Consider the following 24,355-nt stretch of genomic DNA (forward strand, 5'->3'; position numbering starts at 1 on the left):
TTAGAAGCAGATTATGTGACAATTAGGCAGTGAAGAATGTGCATGCAAAGTGCCATCTGTTAAAGGCTCCTGCTTTAGAACAGTTACTGCTGCAGATGTCAGTGTGTGTCACTACATTAGCAGCATGTTCCTTGGTGCTTGGGCAATTTAGCAAAATGTCTATCAGCCCAGGACTGGGCTAATTACACCACTGTCAACAATAAATCTGATTTACAAAGTGCATTTTTCAGACTGTCCATTCCAACACCGTCTGTATATTCAGAAAAATAATAATTGGGGTTGTGGGGATATTTATACAGCGTGTAGTCGGTCAGCCATTTCAAAGCTACGACGAGTCACTTGCTGTAGATGAGCAAATTAGCCAGTGCAGAACAACCGCTAGCCTGGGGTCTTTAATGTGCACCACACAGTAGTGTGGTGCACATTATGAGCATCGTACCGCACACCGGTACGATGCTCATCCAGATCGAAACGGGCAGGGGCGGGGATTGAACCCAGGATCCCTGGGTTCTGCAGCGCGAGCTTTTGCTCCACATGCTCCGAGCTGGTGTGCGCTAGCCCACTTGGCCACCAATCCCCCTTTGTATATCCAGACTTTCTTGCCAAAGCATGCAATTAAGGGGTTACTATAGTACAGGCTTATTTTTCTCAAATGAACAAACTGAGGAAGAGATCTAGGTTTCGTGTAATTCTTCCCAGTCAATTACTGCCACATCAGTTCCAAAGTAATTGCTACCAAAGTGATACTCATTAAAACGAATGTTGAGCGAAAAGAAAGTACCTTTGAAGTACCACAATATCCCTAGAGCCCGCCCCCAAAAGATAGCGCACTCCTATGTTTGCCACGATTCGGTATTTTTTTTCTCTCTCAAAACACCGAAAGATAGCCCGGTGTTTGCAATTGCACTGCCCAATGGCGACCTCTGCTGAAACGAGGACAGTTAGGCAGGCGATAAATTCCGACTCGGGAGAACAGTCGTCTTTGGTTCATAGCCCCCCTGCTGCGATAACAACTCTGAAAGGTCAAGGACCCATGCAAAAAGTTATCAACATTTTGCTTAAAGACCGACGACCAGTTTGCGCTTTCCACTTTTCCCCCGCTTCCTCCTCTCCCCCCTTCTACCCTGTCCGTCGTTGCCTGTTTCCCCTCCCCTAGGGTGAGGAGGACATTCTGCCTTGCAGAATCGTGTGTCTGGTCGTCGGCCTTTAAGTGATAGTGACTGCTTGCTCAAATGCTTTGAGGGTGGCTGAATGAAGTGTAAACACACCTTCACACTCATTTCCTAAAAGTTTTTTTTTCTCCCCAACTTCTCTTGGTTATACACCAAAAGTTAGCCCACCCCCTGTTTTATCCCGATTTTAGGTGGGCCATTTCTCCAGATACAACAGTAACTACCCAAATGTAGGTATAAGCACATTCGAAAAGTAGATTTGAGCAAAAGCAATTGCATCTTAGGTACATTGCGGCGTGAGAAACTACCTTGGGTACATTTTGGCACCAGTAACTGTACTTTAGATACATTTTTAAAGCAATAACTAATACCCATACCACACGGGCAACTCAAATGCCATTTACAACAAATGACGTTTGAGCGAACGGCCAATAAGCGCACGACACTACGGGCGTAGCGCATTCCACGCGCGACAGATTGCGAGCTGATTTGCCGATCACACAAATGTCATTCGTTGTAAATGGCATTCGAGTTGCCCGTGTGGCACGGGTATAAGACCCTGGTTGTTGTAGTGTGTGCAGCACAGCTCAGCACAGCTCAATCCTGGGTTGCCATCATTTTTTTTTGCATGAATAAGAGACATAAGAGACTATTTCTGAAATAATTAGTTTGGTGGCGGATGCTTGAAGAGAACCAAACTCTTTACCTGGTACGGTTTGGTGTTAGATGCTAAAATCCACGAGCAACATCAAAACAATTGTTGATCCTGTGATCAGGCTGTAATGTGCTTTCTACACCCAAAACCTATGCGCGTTGATGTCAATACTACTAATCCACTTTTTGAAATTAATTTTGGGCAGAGATAAATGAATTTAGATTGAGATTTTACTAATCGCACATCGTTTAGTGGGCCAAAAGGAAGAGGACACAAAGTCAAAGGCCCGCTTTTTGGTACGGAAATTTCAAAACATGGCTGACTATTTTGAACCTTCTTCCCTTCGAAAACTTTCCGCCTTTTCACTGCTATACACCCGCGGTAAAAAGCACTGCATCACAGCACTGTCTCCCTATACTCTGTTCGCCCCTAAGCTGACAGTGCGGTGGGAGCTATGCGCTTGCCGAACCGATCGGCCACCTCCCTTTCATCACCTGACCCCATTCTCCACACGTGGGTTTGCATGAGGGACCGTGATCCCGTGGCAAAAGACAGAAGTGTGACTGGCCCAATGAGCCCATAGTGTTCACAGCGCCGTCAGCTTAGGGGTGAACGGAGGATAGTTGCATAGGGTGACCACCTTCCTGCTAGCGAAATGCAGGACACAAGGGGGGGGGGGGGGGGTTCGTGGAAATTTCTTAAAGGGATACTGAACCAAAGAATTTAGTGTCCATAATAAGTGGCGCACATTCTTTCCACGAGCCAGCAGCCGCCGGTGTGCGCGAGCACACGCAGCAAAAATGACGCCAAAGACCTCCATTCGCGGTTAAGATGACGGTAAAATGTATGGGCTTCGGGCCAAAGAAGAATAAAGACAAGTTTTTTCATCTACACAATGGTGTCTGGTGTAAAAGGTAAACAATGTCTAACAAGCACGTAGCTTTCACTTGTAGAGATGAAAAACCTGTCTTTATTCTCCTTTGGCCCGAAGCCGATGCATTTCACTGTCCTCTTAAGCGCGAATGGAGGTCTTTGGCGTCATTTTTGTTGCGTGTGCTCGTGCACACCGGCGGCTGCTGGCCCGTGGAAAGAATGTGCGCCACTTATTATGGGCACTAAATTCTTTGGTTCAGTATCCCTTTAACAAGCATACCACGAACCGAGGCTCTGTAAACACATTTAATATCCAATACTGTTTATACACCTGCTAATTGTATTGCAGCAATTAAGCTCAAATAATTTACACACCCAGGGATATATCCTTTTATGCCAAATATGTTATTAAATGTGCTAAAGTTGAAAACATAAAAATTGACTTTAGCAGAGCTCAATGCATCAAATGGAAATGAGAAACAGTAAATCTTTTTCGAGTTATTGTTTCCTGTCATCGCTTACTTTTATCAACACGGTCCTACACAGAATTTTAACATTATGTTCTTTTTCGACACTTGTAAGTTGCAGGCATTTCACCTTGTAAGGCTGTCTTCACTAAAAACAAATCCACAGCAACCCATTCACATTGACGCAGCGGTTTGAAAATAATTACAATATTTTATATTTAAACTTTTGGCAAGCAATTTTTCTTACAATATTTTGTCACCACGGTGAGTGGCACAACGGAGCATGCGCTTTGGTACTCCTGCAAGAACGACGGTCGCTTCCCGCAACGCTTGGATAGAAAATGGCGTACCATTGCGATTCACATGATTACCAGTGACCTCCGCGGTTCCCCGTGCCCCGTTGTTTGGCAGCACCATGAATTGCAGAGCAAATTTTACTACAGTATGAAATGCGGGACATTTCTGAAGATTTGAGAATTTCTTGCGGGATGCGGGACACGAGCCCCCAATACGGGAAAGTCCCGCGAGTCGCGGGACGGGTGGTCACCCTATAGTTGCATGCAGTACTGCGGAAGCTACGGGCAGAAGAGGGAGAGAGGGAAGGGGGCATCTTTTGTAGGAATTTCGAGCCATGTGCTAATCTTCTAGGAGGAGAATGGCAACGTGCAGGACACAAAGGAAGGTCCAAGCAAGAGGGGAGTTCCCCTTTTCTCTCCTCTTGAACTGCTAGCGGTATATTGTTGCCCCTGTACCTTTGGTAACGCTGCACGATTTGTGAGTTGAGGGGGAAAGCAAAAAAGGAAGAAGTTGAAAAGTCCCTTCATGGCCACTTCAAATGTCCGGGTGTTAATAGAAGTGTTGTTAACTTCGAAGACACAATTAAACAAATGGGTGGCTCCGTAGTTACCCTATCGCGCACAAACCTGAACCCAAATTTAGAGCTGCCAACAAAACATGCCATGTTGTTTGTGGGAGACCAGGCCACTATCTTTTACAGCCTTGACAACCAGCTTATCTCACGATCAGAGTAAACAGAATTAATGTTGTAATCAAACATTTGAATCTCAACAGGGATTTGATAATGCTTCACAAATAATGTTAGTGTCCCAACCAGGCTTAAAGGGGCATCACACCCCAAAAGTCGTGCATTTGTTTTTGTTGCCTAAAACAGCGCAAGTTGTAGTCAGACACGCAAAAAGTACCAGAACGCGAAAAACTTCGCACGCACGCGAGTGCCTTTTTATTTTTTGCGCCTTTCTCTCTCGCTCCTCACCTTTCTTTTCTTCTTATTTGTGACATAATCGATTATGAAATTTAGAAGCTTTCTAAGCGACATTTCTATAATATTTAATAATGGCATTCGTAAAACGTTTTTTAATGTGATTGTGAACGCACTCTTTTTGAAATATCGAAAATCGGAGACCAGAGTGATGTTGCCTCCTGGCTTTTTATCCTCCCCCAAAAACCATGGCGGTGCCCGACACATGTAGCATTGAGGATGATCGGCGAGCTGGGGAATCGGACGAAGTTCTCTTGTTGACTCCGAAAAGGAAATCGTCAAAGGGCCAAAACAACTGGGCTTGGTGTCTGCGTACCATAGTTTTGTTTAACTCCACCGGGGCAGCCCTTCACACACAACCGGTGCGACATGACCCCTCACGTCGCTCACAAAAGTCCACTGCGCATTCTCTTCGACCTCAGACCGTTTCAATGAATTTGAGATCGCTGGAAGAGCCCTAAAAGAACTTCAATATCAAAAGTGAAGCGTCGTCTGCTCACAGTGATGGGCAGCACGCACGAATAGGTTGACCGCGGGACGCGGGGGAACATGACACGGAGGCGTGAGAGAAACTTCAATTGCAGGACAACTCAGTCTTCGACGTCACTGCACTGGTGGGGATTGTGCGGGAACTTCAAATTCAACTTCAAGAAATTGTTTTTTTACTTCAAAAATACAGAGTTCTAAGTTTTGAATTTTGAGGGTAATGTTCACGTATCGTTTTCAATTGTTTCAAATAATAATAATAGAAAAAAGATTTTGACTTACTAGTGTTTTTCTGAACTTTAGGGGAAACAATACACATGCACTCATCCAGATCACAAGCCAAAAGGAAAATCCCGATGGTCAATTTTGAATGATTCAAAAGTGTCCTCCTATGCTCATGCCTTTTGACCTATAGATGCTAGTGCACGCTTCCATTTGCAAGAATATACCAACAAAAAAGCACTCCAAAACTGCCCGAGATCCCACCTAACGAATTCTTCATAACTTAGAGGAAAGTATTTTATGTGGATGCAAGTGTTTCTGATGATGATGACTGACATTTGGAACCTCAGAGCAGCCATGAAATTAATTTTGGGTTGGGATAAATGATTTTAGATTGGGATTTTACTAACCGCATATCATTTAGTGGGCCAAAAAAAAAAAGGAGTAAAAAATCAAAAGCCTGCTCTTCGGTGCGAAAATTTTAAAATATAGCGGCCTATTTCCTACCTCCTCCCCTTCGAAAATCTTTTCACTGATACATCCGCAGTACCAAAGCACGTCAGCCGGCCCCAGCTCACACTGGACACGAGCACAACGTCACTCGGATGTATGCGCTAGTCAACAATCAATCCAATGACGAATATTTGGATTCGCATTCGCGGCACTTTTAATCACACGTGAATGACAAGTATCATGGTGTGCTTAAAAACATGAAGGAAGCTTTTAATCACTTGTAAATGACAAGTTTCATGGTGTGCATAAAAAACATGAAGGAAGCTGCGAGTCATCGCAATTGGTAAAATACTACGCCACGACCACATGATTTCTCATTTCGTTTTTGAGTTGTGGAGGAAAGCTAAGGAGCAAGCTAAAAAAATCATTTCATGACCCCTTTAGGAAAGTGATTACTGCAATCTGCATACACATACTGTCACCACAGTGATGACACAGGGATCAAAACTCCTACTGAAATGTTTGGCATGGGACAATCAAGAGCCCACTGGCCATTAGCTTACTCATGTCCCCACATAACATCAAATAAACAAAACATCTACAACAAAACAAGGGCCAATCACAATTAAAACTTTTCCAAATATGTAGCTGGTGTATACAAACAGAAAACTAAATCATATACATAGAATGTTTTTCTGGTAGTTTATCTTTATATATATATATATATAAAAAAAACATTTGATCGTCCCTTTTTTTATAAAAAAAAAAAAACATTTTTACCAGTGTGAGGAGCAACGCCAGCAAATAAAAAAAATGGAATGCATTTTGCTAGGAAAAGCACAACTAAACATGCATATTAGATCATAACAACCCATCAAAGTGCCACCAGACGTTAACTTCTTTCCCAGCCAGTCATCTCCGAGGAACAAACTGGCAAAAACAGCGCTCCTTTTCTGCTTCGTTCAACTAAGCAGACTCGCACGATGGCCCCAAGTACGACACTTTTCACAATGTAAAGCAAACAAATGCGTTCGTCAAACAGGAAACGCCATGCTTGACAATAACGTCGGCGTTCACAATGACCCCACGCCATTCACGTGCGCAGTGAAACTGGTGACAAGCAGTCGCGTAACCTTTGTGATCCACGCGTTAAGAAACATTATCAGCAAAAATAAAGACCGAGACCTTGAAGTAGAGGCCGCCAGCCAACTACTTGAATGCAAGGTGCGCCGCCAACCACCCCTATCGCACGTCCACTACATTTGGTCGGGAAGTAGCCTTTATTCGGCGCTGTCACTTTGCCATTGCGTTTTCAAGCTACAAGCCCATTGATTAAAACAGACGAAATAGCTACCCGTCAAAAAGGCGCAACACGGAACAGAATGTCCCATGTCCGTTGCATCCGAGTCGTTATCCCATCGCCTCAGACAACGCAATTAGCAGAGGCCGATTTTAATCGCCGTAGCCCTTTCACCAATCCCAGTGTCGCTTTTCTTTTTTTTTTTTATATACCGCTAGCGACGCGTAATAAGCTCAGTAGCCCCATCAGGAAGCAGTAAGCTCAATGCTGTCTCCCCAACGCTGCACAAACGCAAGCGTGCGTGCAAGGCCTTGCCTTCGCAGTCTAAAGCGCAGCCTTACCTGAAGTTAATTTCGGTGGCACTTCACCGAAGGGTGAAGGGTTGATTTGGTGTGCCCTTGTTGGGGGAGTCGCTGCTTGTGTGACCGACAAAGGCATACATCTCCGTCGTTTGGGCGATCTTCCGTTTGGACTATGCAGCGGATCCCAATCGTGTGTTCGCTTTAATGTTGCGCAAGCCATCCTGCGATAGGCTTAGCTCCGGATGATGAACTTTTTTGCGGTTGCAGGCTCCTGGTGGATTTTCCAAGCTGAAATAGAGACGAAAACCTTGTGAGGAACCTTACCTCCGACGCGGTGTTCAAATTGAGTCCGGCGAAGGGTCGCAAAACGGTAAAAACGCCCCGACAAGAAGGCAAGCGAGACGCACAACACTTACCAGCACAAACCTTCTCGAACTCCAAAATGGCCACCGCAGCCGATTTTGCTTTATTGTCTGCTACGATTGGTTGAGTTGTTTGGAACGTGCGAACGGCTTCGTTTACTTCCCAAATTCTTCGGTGATTTTTTCGTAATAAAATAATCCGTGTATTCTTTAATTTATTTTACGTTTAATTGGACGCATTTTGCGTGTTTTCTCCTCATCCAACTTTTCACTTGTGCTGGAATTTGGAAATGAAAGATAAGCCATCCATTCTATCTGGGTGTCGGATTCTGTCAGTAGCATTTTCGGTTTCAAATAGGAGAAAGAAGAAAAAAAACAAAAAACCTATGACGTCTAAATTTTTTGTTTTAGATAGATAAACCTAAAACTCCACATAAAGCTGATAAAGGAAAGACACTTTTATTAATACACTGTGGCTCCCGACGCGATGCAGCCGTGACTTTTTGCCGCAGCCCCTCGTAGAATTAAATCTGGGTTCAATCCCCACCCCTGCCCGTTTCGGTTTGGATCAGCAACGTACCGGCGTGCGGTCGTGTTGCTCATCTACAGCGAGTGACTTGTCGCAACTTTGAAATGGCTGACAAACTACGCGCTGTATAAATATCCCCAAAACCCCAATTATTAGATGGCATTCACGTGAAAACCATGCACGCTCTAACCTCTTATTCATCATTACCTTTCACGCGCCAGCACCTGCAGCGCATCCACAAAAAATGGCAGATGTAAACAAATTCAGCAACAATCAGCATGCAAATTCAGAACAGACAGCATGCAAATTCAGCAACAATTGAACGTTTAAGAAAATAAGGTTTTATTGACAGAGTTTGACGGGGGCACTGCATACAACATGCCTAGTTGTAGGCCTTGCTCCCCGCTTCTTGGACGTCAAGGCAAACGGTGTACTGCTGGTCAAGTCCCAAGTAGCTGTCGCTCATCAGGTAGAAGGTGTACACGACACGCCCGACCTCCTGGGGCGCTCGGAAAGTGAGCTGCAAGGAAAGGAAGGCAACGGGTCAACTTCGGTTTGGCCTTCCAGGAACGGTGCCTTGAAAAGGTCGTGCAACGATACTATCGGGTGTCTCAAGTAGCGGCCAGGCTCTTTAAATTGACTGCAAAATTCAGTTTCTTAACCTATTGCGCTATGATTTTGTGCAGCGTTCCCACAGGTGGTGCATTTTTTCTATAAAATTTGCAAAGAGCGAAGTTACCTGAGGAAATAGTAAAGAAAGAAAAAGGCTCAACTCTTATGGAAACCCAGCGAAGCCACCGGTCTTCAATCAATAGGGCAACCTATTGTTTGAAGACTGGTGGCTTCACTTTTCGATTTCGATTTAAAGAGCCTGGCCGCTACTTGAGACACCTGGTAGATTGGAATGTTTCTCCCTTTATACAAGCTTACCGGCACTAGTGGGACCCCAGTATACTTGCAAGTAATGCCACTGACCAAGAAACTTCCTTGTCCCGGTGTAATTTCAAGGATAATAGCGGACTTTTAGTCTCTCCTTCGTAAAACCTGATGACATAGTTACGGGAATTACCCCTTCGGGATGATAGTCAAAGACAACTTATGCGGGGTGCAAGTTCGTCTGCTTCTTTTACTGGGGTTGTGGTGACGTCAGAACACCGAGCTCTGATTGACTCTGATTGAGGGACAGTGAGTAGACCTGAAGGTGGCTTGCTTTGAGCTCTACCCACTATCCTTCAATCAGAGCGAAACAGAGCTGGGCTCTACGACGTCACTACAACCCCTGCAAAAGAAGCAGACAAACTTCCTCTCCGCGTAGATTGGACACGGGCACTGCGCGGGTACTTGATTTATGCTCGTGACAATTAATTCTGTAACGAGCGTTCAGGTAGCGGCTCGCATCCAAACGCTGTAATGACGGGAATAGCCGAAACCTAACATTGTCTCGAAATCAGCACATAGACTGTGCTCTCCCAGCCCCAGCACGTGGCTATGATAATGAACATGTGGCTACATGCAATCGGCAGCAGATCACGTAGCCGTCCATTCTGGCTCTAAGGAGCTACGAGTTGAGGAGATGAACGCTGCTCTTTTTTCTAAAAATATTTTGCGACTGCTGTATTGTGGAGAGAAAAACTAATGAGAGTTTTGTAAGTTATGAATGTAAGGAATATTTCCAAGTGGTATTTATTGAAAGTACAAAAATAGTTGTACTACAAAGAATAGGGTGCAATTAACCTCATAACAGAATGACGAAACAAAGCACAGAAGTAGCAGATAGTGAGAGGAAGAATCAGGAGGCCAGAACGGCGGCCAAAATTTCACCAAGGCCTAGCAAAGACAAAGAACGCAGCTAGCTCCCTTGACTAAAAATCTAGTCAAGGGAGCTAGCTGCAAAAGGTATTGGCAGAAAACCTACGCTTTGTTTCAGGCAACTGTTGAGTGAAGTGGGTGGCAAGGTTAGTTCATGGTATGGAACTAGACTAGTCAAGTAGAGAGGCCTAGCTTTTCTTCAAACACTGGACAGAGAAAAGATGCATACATTTCTATGAAATCTAATTTCTGATTAAAGTCATTATTTATGCAACTAAATATTGCAAAATCTCTGAAAAACCTTGATGGGTGCTATAGTAGTTTTGAAAGAACCCAGAAGTTACTGAAGAGCTGAAATGGTAGAGTCGGTGACTGGGTTCAGAGTAAACTGGAAGCTCCTCCCACCTCTTCCCGCTTTAGCAGAGCAAACGCTGGAAAGGAGGTTCAGCGTTCACTCTGCCAAAAGGGAAAGAGGTGGGATGAGCTTCCACTTTACTCTAAACCTGTCAACAACTCTAGTTCCTGGAATGCCTGATGGTGACACACTAACATAAGTCTGGGACACACTGCACAGCTATTAGCAGTTGAATTAAGAGAAAATCGTGTTTATTTCACTATTACCTACTTCTTAGGCCAAGCTAGTCAACCAGGTTATAAACAGGGTTCCCCGTTCTAAGGGTCTATTTTTCTTCGAATTTGGGGGTTGTTTTCTTAGGGTTTATTGTTTTCCACATATCGGCCGCATTTCGGTGTCAATTTTAAACCGGGAAAAAAAAAAGAGGTAATTATCCGGGCTTATGATGAAGAAACTAGTTCAAGGGAATGGGATACCCAACCTCCAAGGGACATGCGCATGACCTAAACATACTCGGAAAACACACCAGTACTGATAAGAAAAGAAAACAAGACAAGGGGAGCGGTACGTGGAGAAAAAGGGCAGCCTCATGGACAGTCCAGTGGGCTTTGCGTTCCAGGGTAATACAAAATAAAACCATACAAAGTTCAGGGTTTTTTCGGTTTTCCCCCATTTGGATAAAACTGTTTTAATTTTCGGAGCCCATCGGTAGTATCTACCGAAAACACGGAACCTGTTATAAAGTCTTCAGAACTCCCTCTAGCACTTCCCTCAAATCGAGGGCAAAGGGGAGAAACGACCAGCAGTTGCCGGTTTGCTCTTTACGTGTTGCTTGGAGTTGGAGCGCAGGCTGCCCACACGCTTGAGGGCAATCAGCTCCTTGCGTTGTGCGTGCCCCAGCACCAGGAACCAGCCTTCGTCCTTGGGCTTGGGGAAGCAGGGCGCCAGGGCCCGGAAGGAGCCGCCCTTGCCCCGGCCGTGCTGCTGGGACACCTCGGCCTGGAGCACATACTCCCCACTGGACCGCACGGGCACCCAGTGGTCGTCCGGCACGGGCCCACCTACGACGGGGGGAGGGGAACCAATTGGACTCTATTCTGCTGTTTTACATTCGATTAATTTGGTCCAACATTGGACACGCCATTTGCCAGTTTGAGTATTGCACCCTTCTTGCTCCAAGCATTCCAATTGGCTTTTGTCTGACTCCCCGAAACCCTTTAATGTCTGGGAAGCCAAAGAGCTTTGCATCCTGGCAGCTCAGGTACACATCACAATTAGAAACAAAAGTTTAGAACTCGTGTTTTGAGCTCAGTCAACCAATACACTGTTAACTTCCTGCACATTTTCTAAATCTGGTTGAGTCCCTAGAAATGTCCCCTTGCCTGTTTTCTACATCCGATTATTGCGTATATTAGAGGCAGCGATGCCAGGACATGGAGGCAGGGGAGGTAGATCACCTTCTCCCCCTACTTAGCAGCCTCCCCTAGATATTAAAGATATTTCTAGTAAACAATTCAAGGAGGGAAAGAGAATCCCTCCCCCTTTCCCATTTCTCAAACACTTCTAACACACTTGGAAATGAACGAAGTGCAATTCAGTGTATGAAAATGACTAGCTAGAACCCCCCTCCTTTTATCATCTTTATAAAGACAATAAGACCTATGCAACCACATTCAAATTTTTTTACGGTTAATATGTGAGTGAGCAATCACTATTTATGAGGAATATGCCTGCGAGTCAGGATAACCTTTTGTTTTCTTCTTGTAAATTTAGGTTGCAAAACCAGCGAATTTAGGTTGCAATGAGCCATACATGTTTTGTTTACTAAATAAAAAAAGTTAATTTAAAAACAAAAATTTAAGACATATAGTGCAGCTTTAAAACAATGCAAAGCTAAGCTTGATTGCTCATATTGTCCGGTCTGTCCTCACGTATGCATTCCAGCTTGATGGGAGTCCAGTCCTGCTTCTCTGCGACAGAAATTTCTTCGATGTAGAGACGCACACGCTGGTTTGGAAGCTGTCGCAATGTATCCATCACCTGGGGAGTGCAAACAAACAACAGCCGTTTATCTAGAGGTTCACTGTATATTATCTAGGCATGTGCAAATATAGTCGCCAACCGATTTTTCAGACGCTGGTAATTCTGACTTGTTCGATATTTCGGACCAAATGAGGAACCGTGACCTACTTGATAGAAACAGTGCATATTCACGACCATGTTTCGGACAGCCTAAGTCCAAAAGTTTGATCTTTCTGACAAAATTGTCACGAGCGATCAGCGGGAAACACCACAGTGGAGCCGCCACTTTAGATTCTATGTTGGCTGCACGGGGATTAGCTTAGTTTGGCAGCACTACTTGAGTACTGCGAAGTTCTACCGCCAAATGACGCTATGCTACGTCATTATCATTAACACTGTAACTATTTTGCTTTGTTTATTTGCCATTCTGCAGTCGTGGACTTGCACCTCTTATCTCATGTCGGTGAATCATGTTTTCGGACTACGCTGGCTTGGACGTCCCCCCATGGCCCCGTCTGTTCTTCCGCCGCCCTGAAGTGCTGCTAAGAAGCGCAGAAAGACTAGAGAAGAAGGTAGCAATTCACAAGCTAACAGAAAGCAGCCGAACGCAAGCAGGGCCGTAATCTGAAGCAAGGCACTATTGACGGCATTTTTTTAAGCCCGCTTAGACGTAATAAAAGCAAGCTTTTTATCTGCCGATTTTTCGAACTGCTCTATTATTCGGACGTTTTTTCGGTTCCTGCAAAGTCCGAAAAATCGGTCGGCGACTGTAGTGGATTCTGAGTTAGAAGTTAATTCAAAGTGAATAGTGGTTTTGGCTGAATATTTTCGAATCAAATATAAAATTGTTTCTTCAAGCTTTTCACTAACCCTCACCATGACAAAAATTCAGCTGAACTCGTGAAGGTTGTTCCCAACTTTCCACTTGTCCGCTTCTATGCTCAGTTAATTTTAATAGAACTACAGCATGTACACCAACGCTTCAATCCCACTTTGACCAGTTCGCACAAATCGGTTTCTCCATTCTCCACGTATTGTGCTGGGCTCTACTACAGAGGTGCCCGAAGGTGGTGCAATCATTAATTGAAAGCATGAATACATGAAACCTTCATAGTCAAAAGAAAGAAAATAAAAATTGGTTTTGCCTATGAAAAAAACTTCCCGCTAAGCTTTTTTTTTTTTTTTTTTTTCTCGAAATCATGAAAAAATTGTTCTGGGCTATTTTGGCATTTTTTCGACTGAAAAATCAGTGAAAAGGAAAGAAAATACAATAGGCTTACCTATTCTTCATTATTTGGCCCTAAGAAGCGCCACAGTGACACAAAATATTATCTAAGTGCACACGCAAAGTATAGACCTTTTCATCTCACTCCTAGGTACTAGCTGTCTGACCGGCAGATGGAAGTCGCTGATGCACTCGGCATTATTAGGTTGCTTCAATTTGGTTGGTTTCGGTTCTACATAGTTTTTGCTTAATTTTGTGATACAATTATTTTTCTTGTAGCACACAACCAATGAAATAGTGGAATTGAGCCGCTTTGAGGACTATGAGGTGTTTTTGAGCTTAAATTGTTCTTTTTTTTACATACTCCCTTGATGTATTTAATTATGGTCAATTGCATTATGCCTGACTGACGTACAGTGAAGATTACCATCGTCTACGGCTGTAGACGATAGTAATCTTTCTAAAAGCACTAGTTTTTAGAAAAATTTCTAAAAACACTAGTTTTTCGAAAAATAAAACTAATGAAGGGACTATCGATTGAATATGAGGAAGCATACTGACAGCTCGATTAGCAGTGCGATGGATTGGGCAAAACACATGAACTCGCGAATCTACTACTCACTGTTTGGTTATCGTGGTTACATAACTTTTAGTGAACTTCGCAGACTAAAAAAGTATTGTACAATGATGCAGATATTTATATAAGTCAAGTCAAGTCAAGTCAAAATGTGTTTTTATTTGTACACAAGATGTTAGATAATTACACTTATTCAGACGGGGGTCCCAAAGTTTTCAAAAGAAAACTGTTGAAGGGACCCCTTGGTAGTAAAGGGTTAGTCAGCGATCAAGTTAACACCATTATATAAAAAATAAAAAAAATAAAAAAAAAAACGAAACACAATTGTGGTATCTACATAAACAAAACAAGTAGTATTGTCTCGGCCTGCTTTATTCTTTTTTATTTAAGTACTCGAGCAACATTTTGACAGTGCGGCCTAGGCCGAGTAAGAAATTTCATAAATTATCAGCCCTGCTAATGTATTCATAAGCAGCATTTCACAATATTGGCACTACAAAATAAATTATTTTGTATAGACATTTTCTTACTCGTGATATAATATAACTGACAGGCCCGCCAAATTCAATGTGGCATTTGTCTTCCGTAAAAGTGACGAACGCACCAAGTTAAGTCTGACGATTGTATTCTGTAAAATTGGTTAAATAAAATTAAAGGGCACAGAAAAAATACCTCAGAAAGTTTGGCTGAAGTGCGCTAGGCACCATTTCATAGACCTGTGTGAGCAAATCTTATTTTGTTCCTAATATTGGCCCTAGGAACTAAATTATTTTATATTGACATTTGCTTACTCAAGACATAAGTGGCAGGCCCATCAAATTAAGTCTGACATTTGTTTTCCGTAAAATTGGCCAAATAAAATTAAAGGGTGCAGGAGAAGTACCTTGGAAAGTTTGCTAAGTCTAGCACCACTTCACGGATCTGTGCAAACAAATATTTATTTGTTTGAACAGACTCGCTTTGCGAATTTCGGCGTCGCCAGCCACTAAAAGTAAACCTCTGTTCGCCATCACAACCCTGGACTCGGGTGATTGTTGTGCAGACGGCTTTCTTGTCGTGTCAAATATTGCAGACCCCAGATACTGACGAGAGTTAGAGCAGCATATGCAAAACCTTTTTGTAAGAAAAAAAACAACAACAACAACAAGAAAACAGCTTTGTTATTATTCTGCATGCATCAAGCCCAAACTGCGTTTTGGATTGGATAAAGACGACGCTATTTCTTTGCGTAAGCTATTCTAAAACTCGCTACTGTTAAGCTGTCTGGGGCACTTTCTTACGTGGCAAGTCTTAACCTTTGTATTAAAATAAATGAAGTGGGTTGAACTGGTTATTCAAAGACAATCAATAAATCACTTGAAAGACTGCCAAAATGGGGCTGAGCACGGTAAACATTTTCTTAAACTTCATAAGTAAACCGACCAACCGAATGTTTACGTCGCAAAAAAGAATCAGAACCTTGTACACATGTAGGTGTGACATTATGAACAAACAAATTGCCTGATGTTGATGTACCATTATTCCTAGCCTCAGATAAAATACAAAATAAACATTCATAGCCTATCTCCTCCACGAGTTTTCTCACATAATCAATAGAAACTGTTTTCAATCTATTCTGAATAGAAAGGGTGATACTCTCAGGAAACACAGATAGTCTTTTTACGCTGACTATTCTTGACATCTTCCAAACCTAAATGCGCGATATAAATATATGCGCTTCTTAAAGCAAATGTTCCACCACTATTAGTAAACAAACCTCAGTTGTCATGACAGAGTGTCTAGCAAATTATTATTTTGAAATTCCCTGACTTTTCCAGGTTTTCCCTGACAATTTCAGGTGAAATTCCCTGACCACTGTAGAAGTGGTTAAATATATAAGACCATTACAATACAAGGCCTTGAGCATTGACCACTGTGAGGATCATTTTGCACGGGCTTAATCCAACTTGCATATTCCGAAATATTTGGGTTCGCCCAGTCCGGATAAAATTAGCGCTTTTTTGCCGCTGACATCATCAGTGAAGAGGGCACTTGTGGAAACACGATGAAAAGACGACGCTCAACCACATACATCGATAACCGAATAGCAGCATGGCCGCCAGATGCACATTTTCGGATAATTTCGGCTTAAGGCTTGGATTGGATAGGGGTTTGTGGCTTTTCCATTTGTTACTAAATCTAGTAGCTCTAACTCGATATAGCCTAGTGTAGCGCCCTCAATCCAATCTAATCCAAGGCTTGGACTGGATTTCTCGGCTGTTCCCTTTGCATCAGGTAGCACCACGGCCGTACCCAGAAAAAAATTTCGGGGGGGGGGGGGGGGGGTTCGGGGACAACGGCGGCCATTTTGAAAGTGTCTATTGTCTTGTTTTCGCCTATGAATCATGTGCATCGGTGGCATATAATAGAGAGTTACAGCAAACCGGAGAACCGGTCCCGGTTTGGTACCCGGTAGCCGACCGGCGCCACTGCGCGTGCGCAGAGGTGAAGATTAAAATCGGCTGGCTGCCAGTGCACCGACCAGGGCCGTACCCAGAAAAAAAATTTCGGGGGGGGGGGGGGATTAGAACCCCCTAACCCCCCCCCTGGTTACGGCCCTGGGTAGCACACTCTACATCGGGTGAGCAGAGCCCGTGCTCCGCTCTAAGCAGAATTTATTGCCAATTTTTCTGCCCTTAAGTCCTCAAGTCTTTGCTCAGGGCATTCGATGCCGTTTCTGGCTCATTTTCCCTGACTGGGCTCGCTTTTTGATAATATCTCTGACAATTCCCTGATTTTTCCCGGTAATTAAAATTTTCCTGACAATTCTCGGTTTTCCCGGTCGCTAACACCCTGCATAAGGAATTAACTTTTGAACCCTTGTGATGTCTTAGTCATCTGCATAATCAATGCAGGTCAATGCTAATGCTGATTCCTTTGCCTCATTCTCACACGCATCCGGTATGCCGACAATGAAAAAAGCAAATTGTGCTACAAAGTGAACAGCAGAAGTTGCGCACATTATGATGTAATGCAATTAAGTAGTAGACATAAGTATCGGACTACACTTCATGAAGTAAGGCAAGTGCGGTGAAACACGACGAAAAACACAAATACAACGCATCTACCAAAGCACGGAGGGGAGAGCAACAAGTTGGAGCAACCTAATGGCGGCCGCGTCACGTGATTGCAAGGTGGCAGCGCCCATGCGACGGAGAATAAAAACGTCTGTAAGGAAGACGTTTTTTTATTTTTTGTGATTTGCTCAGGTAAGCCAATCTTTCCACAATTTTAGTGAAAGCTTCCACCACTTTCGGGCACCTCTGTAATAAGTACTAGTGAGATATGTTAAGAGCCCGATAGATGAGGACAGTCCAAAGTGAGATCGAAGCGTTAGTGTACACTCTGTTCACATCAATCTATAATACCCTATCCAATCAAAGCCCATATCATTATGCGATTGGAACAACTGGCCCATTCCCAAACATGACATTCCTTAAGCATTGAGCTCCTCCTTGCGTTCTGTTCTTATGCAAGAACCAGCTGGTGATCTCCCTGAATTTCCTTATTTTGAAGATAGTGTTGGGTCATGCCCAACATCCTCTTTTACTGTTGTGCAAATATTAGAATTTTCTAAGAGAAGTTTCGAATAATATGCTATTTGATTTCAGGTGAACTAGAATATTTATATTTTAAAGTGTTAATCACGGCAGGTTAGCTTCTCTAAGTGTGCTTCTCACAAAGCACCAGTGCACTGCGGAGGAGCAACACCTACGAAGCTCGTTTTTCCAGGTGTAGCTTGTCCCCAGTGCACTGCTGTTCGGTAAGAAGCACACTAAATGGGGCTAAAACACCACAATCAACACTTTAAAAAAACAAATATTGCAGCCGTGTGCTTAGAGGGAAAGCACACACTTTCAAAACGAAATGGTGCGTGCGCTTCTGGTGTATTTAAAAAGAAACGGAAACCTTGTGAATGTCAATATTTACATTGCATTAATACTTTTAAGATTAAACTGACTATTATGCATGAGCAGGCACGTAGCCAGGGGTTGGGGGGGGGGGGAGGCCCATGGGGCCCGGCCCCCCCTCCCCCGAAATCTTCCATTTTGCTGGGGCCTCCTCTCCCCCCTCCCCCTCATACAGCATTTTGTCATGAATGGGCCCCCCCTCCCGAAACAAAATCCTGGGTACGTGCCTGTGCATGAGTATATGTTAGGCAGAGATTCCCTGACAACCTGCATTAAATATTCGTGACTGGAGAAAAAGTATTTGTATATAACAAGAATATTTGTAAATCTCCTCAATCAGGTATAGCTGGGCATCTCATAGCTTTAATTTTATGTAAAACGTGTCATTTACTTGCCCACCCAATGTAGGCGTTGAAGTTTCCGAGGCAACAGTCAATAAATATACTTGGACTAAGATGAATTTAGCTTAAAAATGGACAAGTGAAATTTTGAGAGCAAGCTGGGGCCTGCAGACCCTTTGGGCTCCCTGAAGTCGACTGTAAATAAAACCGAGCAAACAAACTTTTTTTCTTTTTATTGATGCCGGTTGTCTTACAAGGCTAAATAGACCAAACCATGTGCACTGAGTGAGTAGGGTTGATTATTCTATGTTTCAGAGCTTCAAAGTTGGTTTGCACAGATTTAATTTCCTTCATTTACCCTTTTGTCATTGTAATAGTCCTATACCACCAGTGGATAAAGTTCCCCATCACTTCTGCCAATACAGAGGGAGTCCCCAAAATAATCAGTGGTCGAGAACCACTGGGGTAGAGAAACTATTCAATATTCAATTAGAAAATATCTGGCCGAAAGAACTTTTCGCTTTGAACTCAAAATTCACTATTCATACATTACTATCTTCTTTTAAACTAATGATGTCCTAAAAGCAATCGAAGCTTTGAAACTATCATCTGCAGGTGTTGATGGCAACAACTCAAAGATATAAAAAAAAAACACAAAGAGCGTCACAAGCGTCCTTTTGTCACATATTTTTCAGCAATCTCCTCCACTTGCAGTGGTGCCACTGGAATGGAAGGTGAGCAAAATCGTTCCCATACCGAAAAAATGCTCTTGACTTCAGGCAGCATCCTTTGCCTCATCTATATCCCCAGCGTTTCACCAAAATTAATGAAGCATATAATTTACTCGCACACAATAAATTTCTTAATATATCTGTTAATTTATTTCACCCAAGTCAACACAGTTTCTTGAAAGGGCTTCCTTGTGACACCAATACTGCACTTTTTAACTAACGATGTAAGCTCAAGTGCTGACCATAACATACCGGTAGACGCTCTCTTTCTAGATTTCGAAAAAAACTTTCGATAAAGCTCGTCGCCAACATCTCTTATTTAAGCATTTTGCATTTAAACCTCGACCCCAAGTTTGTGACTGGATACTAGTTTCTTGACCAACTGACACCAATTTGTTCATGCTAATAACCACTCTTCACCCCGATCTCAGTTTGTTTCTGGGGTGCCCCAGGGCACTGTTCTCGGTCCTTCACTTTCCTTAATTTACATAAACAACCTACCTGCTAGTATCTCATCTAACAAATGCTTACTTGCAGACGACTGCATTGTTTATCGTTCTATAAATAACAATACAGATGTTCATGCTCTGCATTCTGATTTGCATCATATTGAGGCTTGGTCTACTAAATGACTAATGTCTTTGAATGCTAACAAAACATTGGTCATTTCTTTCCATCGCAGGCAATTTTACCCAGCTCCTAACTACGTCATCCGTCGTTCATTCATCCTCTGTACCTTTGTATAAATAGGTACCCAGGCATTAATTAAAAAAAAAAAATCTAGTCTGGTCATTTCACATAACGAACATACATAATTACGCAAACCATGTCCTTGGCTTTCTATGTCGCACCCTACGCTTAGCTCCTCCATCTGTAAAATTACTATCTTTCCTCACATTAGTTTGACCTAAACTAGAATATGTATGTGCTATTTGGGACCCATATCAATTTGATCTTTTTAAAACACTCAAGTGCAAAATCGTGCAAAGATTCACCTATTCAGACTACTCTTATCATGCCAGTGTCACCAACCTGATCTTCCTAACCTTGGATCACATTCCAAAATTTTCAGGTTCTGCCTTTTGCATGAGTTTTATCATTCATCACTTGGCAATGTGTTGCATAAGCCACCAGGAAGCTTGTTACGGGTTGAAGCTGAGCAAGTTGGTAGCACCAAACGGCGGCGATGCACTTCGACTACCGGTGCACTACTCTCCGCATGTTGTCATAGGTGGTTGAGGGTGAATGATGACACCAATGCCACGCCAATGACACCAATGCCACGTGAAGCACTGGATTGGTTCTGGTGGCTCGTAGCATCTGCTGGCTGTGGTCCAATGTAAGGTGGAATGGGGTATAGTACAAGATCCATTGACAAAAGTGTCACGGTTCAGATGCAGATAACAAAACCGCCATATGCACAGCGCTCGAATTCTCAAACTGGGCTCCTATGAAACTAGTTTGAGACCTTCCCAGCCCCTAAGTAAAGTGTTTTTTTTTTCGCTTTAAGCACTATTTTAGCAGAACTGAGCCACTCATCGATGCATAACTATGAGCCAAACATTCCCTAGCCTGTGCCTTAGAATGTACAAGGCCTGTAGACTTCTCCACTGCCTTATTATTTCGATGCTGAGACTGGCAGAGGTTCTTCGGCTATCAGTCAACCCAGATAAGGGTTCCTCAAGAACGAAAGGTTTGAGAGCCCCTGCATCAGGCTTTCTGTTCTAACACCAACATACCTGGTGCAGTTGCCTTTCTTGTAGTTTTTCGTGAAGGGCTTTCTCCAACGCTTTTGGAGATTCGTTGCACAGCTGAACTGCCTCCGGTAACGAATCCACAGAGATGGACCTGGGCAAGACAGTTGTAGCGACAGCAGGTCATACTACCACCCATGTGTACTCTATTTCCACCAATCTCTTGCAATTATCCATTCATGTACCTTCAGCCCCATCCAGAAACAGAAAATGCCTGTGCCGAGGTGCAAGGCTCCTTCAAGGTCATTTCGGCTTCATTTTACTTTGCAGGATTATCAAGGGGGGAATATGCGGCACTGGCGGCGGCAACGCTTTCGCAGCTCCAACCTGGCTCTTGCCGGCTCCTCCCATTAACCACTCTCTCTCTATACACGGCCCTGACACCTACCACATTGTGCATTGTTGTGACCTCCAGGTCATCAGTGTCCAAATGAAGAATGTTTTTAAAATTTGGCAACCAAGACCGATATTAATGTTTCCTAATCAAGAATTACAAAAACACTGAGAGATTATCATTTCTGTGAAGAAATTAATAGGGCATTAAGTTATTTTAAGATACCCAGTCGCACTACAGCTTTTTATATATAAAAAAAGTGAAAGCCGTTTACAACTTCCTGTAACGCTGAATTAGAGTGCAGCTCTTGAGGAGGAGGAGAAAAGGGTACTGAGGGGAACGTATATCCTTCCTCCCTCCTCGTGAGGTCACGTGACCTCACGAGGGTCACGTGACGTCACCGGGGTCACGTGACCCCTATGAGGTCACGTGACGATGCCGATGCGGATGCCGATGATGTCGTAGGTGACGTCACTGATGACGTCATCAGTGATGTCACGCGTCCCATAATGCACCGCGCAATTACGCCGACAACGCTCAAGCCGGAAACGGGCGCCTAAGAGCTGCACTCTAAAAATATTTGCGTTCACAACTCAAAGTGAATATTATATTAGGTGAATATTCACCTACAAGTAAAAATGGGTGCCAAACATCCTGCGGCGGCCACAGTGGATGAAAAGTTTCTATCCTGCAACATTCTGGAACTTTCACGGAATATGCAGAAGCAAACAGTTCATGATGAACTTGATGATAATACAGTGATGCTGCCGAGGAGCTAGTGTAGTAAGTTTACCATTTTCTTGAAGCACCTAAGACTGGGTAGGGAAACTGAAAAACTAAAGTAGAAGAAACAGGGACAAGGCAATAAGAAAGCAACGTCTCAAACTCAGTTCCGTTCGAGCTGAATCTGAAACATTGCTTTCTTGTTGTCTTTTTCCTCGTTTCTTCTACTTTAGTTTTTCGGTTTCAACCAGTCTCGAGAGTTTAAGAAAATGGTAAACTTGACTGGTTATACGTAAAAAGCTTTATCTCTGTCCAGATTTGAATCTGGCTCATGTAAGTGCAAGACAAGTATGCAGCCAATTCATCTACAGTAAAACCTCGCTGATATGTTTTGAAGAACTCGTGAGAAAAAAAAAAGTATTACCCAGGAAAACGTACGATCCAAACTCGCCATTTTTAAGCAATCACACACACACAAACACACAAAAAGAAAACAAGCAGTTCTGAGATGGCATCGCGTTTGCGACGCCATTGCAGAACGAAACGAGCCTAGACGACACAGGAAAAATGGCGAAATGGGATGGCACAGGCCTGGGGCAGAATGCGAAACCAAAGCTGCCAAAACGTTGGCAAAACTTGATAAATCAACCGGAGCTGAACCAAAGCAAAGAAAGAAACAAAGAAATGCCAAATTCATTTATTTACTACTACCGCTACTACTTCCATGTACGTCCTAGTATAGAGTTACTCTTGTGCACTCTTGCAATCGGTGCTTTCAACCTTCGGAACAATGCCTCAAAGTACTTGCTGGAGTTACCGAGGATACCTATAATCACGTGTCTACTTTAGAAAGGCTTGAAAAGCCATAATCGAACCTACTGCACCGGTGTTGACAAGTGAAGTTAACATGTGCTCGCACGGGCGAGGCTCGATCGGTAAACAGCCGTATTTGGGTTTCGATATTTATGTTGCTGCTTCAGTTGCTCGTTACGACAGCATTCGCACCAATTTTGCCAGTGGTAGCACTCGACGAGAGGAAAACGAATGACAGCATCAGATGGACGCGCTGTTATGAGTGGTTAGTATGCCGGCGAAGAGTGCCGAGGTTCTCGCTCAAGCCACCGGAGTAGTAATCGAGATGCATAAAGTATGTACTTGGAATCCTTCGTTACTATTTCATGGGAAAGATTCTTTGATTGATCGAATAATGAGCTAAAACAGTAAAACTGTGCTGTGTGTTCTGTAATTACAATCAAAATGCCCTTGTGCACCCGGACGGCTCCTGGAAGTGGCGGAAAATAGACGCAGCGGCGGCGTTATCAGCGGCCAGACTGCTCTGCACGCGCGCGCCGTGTTGTATGTCCTTGAGGATGGCTGCTCGGCACTCGTTCGTCGAGACCGGATGTTTGGAGCTCCGAATATGCGAATGCAACATTGATTGCCAAGAAAAGTATAATCCGAACAACATCTGGCAGAATCCTCAGTGCACTTTTTGGAAAATCATGTTATTCGGGAACGTATGAACTGGAAAAAAAACAGCGCAATTCTATGGACCCATACACCCATGCACTCACTCGTGAACGTATGAACCGGGAAATCATATGAACCAAGAATGTATCAACAAGGTTCTATTGTACACTGACGGAACCCTTGAGACTAATAGCACAGACTATGATTAAGTGCTGGATTAATAAAGGAAGTTTACACAGAAAATCATAGTTGTTGTTGGTGTGCGCCAGCTTAGGGGGAGAGACAGTGCCATGGTATGTCCTTAGTCAATTTAAGTGCACATACAAAGACATATTACTTCTAAAACCAAAGTTTTATGTCAGTTACTGAGTACCATTAACATCTGTAACATATTTTGTTCATTATGCAGAATTCTGCCAATGTCAATAAAAACAAATATGAGCAGCCTCACACACCAACACGTGGCTCTGATGTCACGCCTCTATGGTGGCGCTGTTGTCACCACGGCGCATGCGCGGAGGCTTCGCCTCACGCGAATCTGGTTTCTACACTCGTGCAGTGCACACACTTCATGCGGGCAAGCACAGGCTTGTTTGTAAACAGTGTCTCTGTCTATAAAACAATGTGAGTCTCTCTGAACAGTTGCAAGCCAAAAACTATGGCAGCCTATGTAGGATGCACATATTTGCATTAATTGGGCATCTACCTAACTCAACGAATAATTCGGACAACCTAGGGTAACTATTTGTTTTGCGACTCAACAAGCATCCTAACTGTGCAAGCCTGGTTATAAGGGCCATCCTGGCCGTCAAGACAACAGAAATGCTGGGTGTAGTAGTTGCCGTCTTCCAGCCATACACCTTTATAGTACATCCCACTCAGCAACAGCGATAAAGACAATAATGCAACTTGAAGTACTATACTACAACCTAAAACTCTTAAAAACGAATGAGCCTTTTAAGTG

The 24,355-nt window shown here is 43.4% G+C and overlaps 2 protein-coding genes across 2 annotated transcripts in view; both read right to left on the bottom strand.

Annotated features, from left to right (window-relative positions):
• Positions 1-7,908, bottom strand: part of LOC8041162 (akirin-2) — a 29,272-nt gene extending 21,364 nt beyond the window's left edge. The window contains exons 1-2 of the mRNA XM_002414448.5: positions 7,626-7,908; positions 7,249-7,497 (exon numbers count right to left, since the gene is read on the bottom strand). Of these exons, the coding sequence (XP_002414493.1) occupies positions 7,249-7,429 (181 nt within the window). The 5' untranslated portion in view covers positions 7,430-7,497; positions 7,626-7,908. The remainder of the gene's footprint in view (positions 1-7,248; positions 7,498-7,625) is intronic.
• A 510-nt stretch (positions 7,909-8,418) lies between these two features.
• The window catches only part of LOC8041161 (activating signal cointegrator 1 complex subunit 3), a 124,707-nt gene continuing 108,770 nt past the window's right edge, over positions 8,419-24,355 (bottom strand). The window contains exons 35-38 of the mRNA XM_040220363.3: positions 20,850-20,958; positions 12,196-12,304; positions 11,090-11,325; positions 8,419-8,620 (exon numbers count right to left, since the gene is read on the bottom strand). Coding sequence (XP_040076297.2) covers positions 8,483-8,620; positions 11,090-11,325; positions 12,196-12,304; positions 20,850-20,958 — 592 coding nt within the window. The 3' untranslated portion in view covers positions 8,419-8,482. The remainder of the gene's footprint in view (positions 8,621-11,089; positions 11,326-12,195; positions 12,305-20,849; positions 20,959-24,355) is intronic.

This window comes from Ixodes scapularis, unplaced genomic scaffold (assembly GCF_016920785.2).
Source record: "Ixodes scapularis isolate PalLabHiFi unplaced genomic scaffold, ASM1692078v2 PGA_scaffold2__306_contigs__length_199485367, whole genome shotgun sequence".
In the NCBI taxonomy this organism is placed as follows: Eukaryota; Metazoa; Arthropoda; class Arachnida; order Ixodida; family Ixodidae; genus Ixodes; species Ixodes scapularis.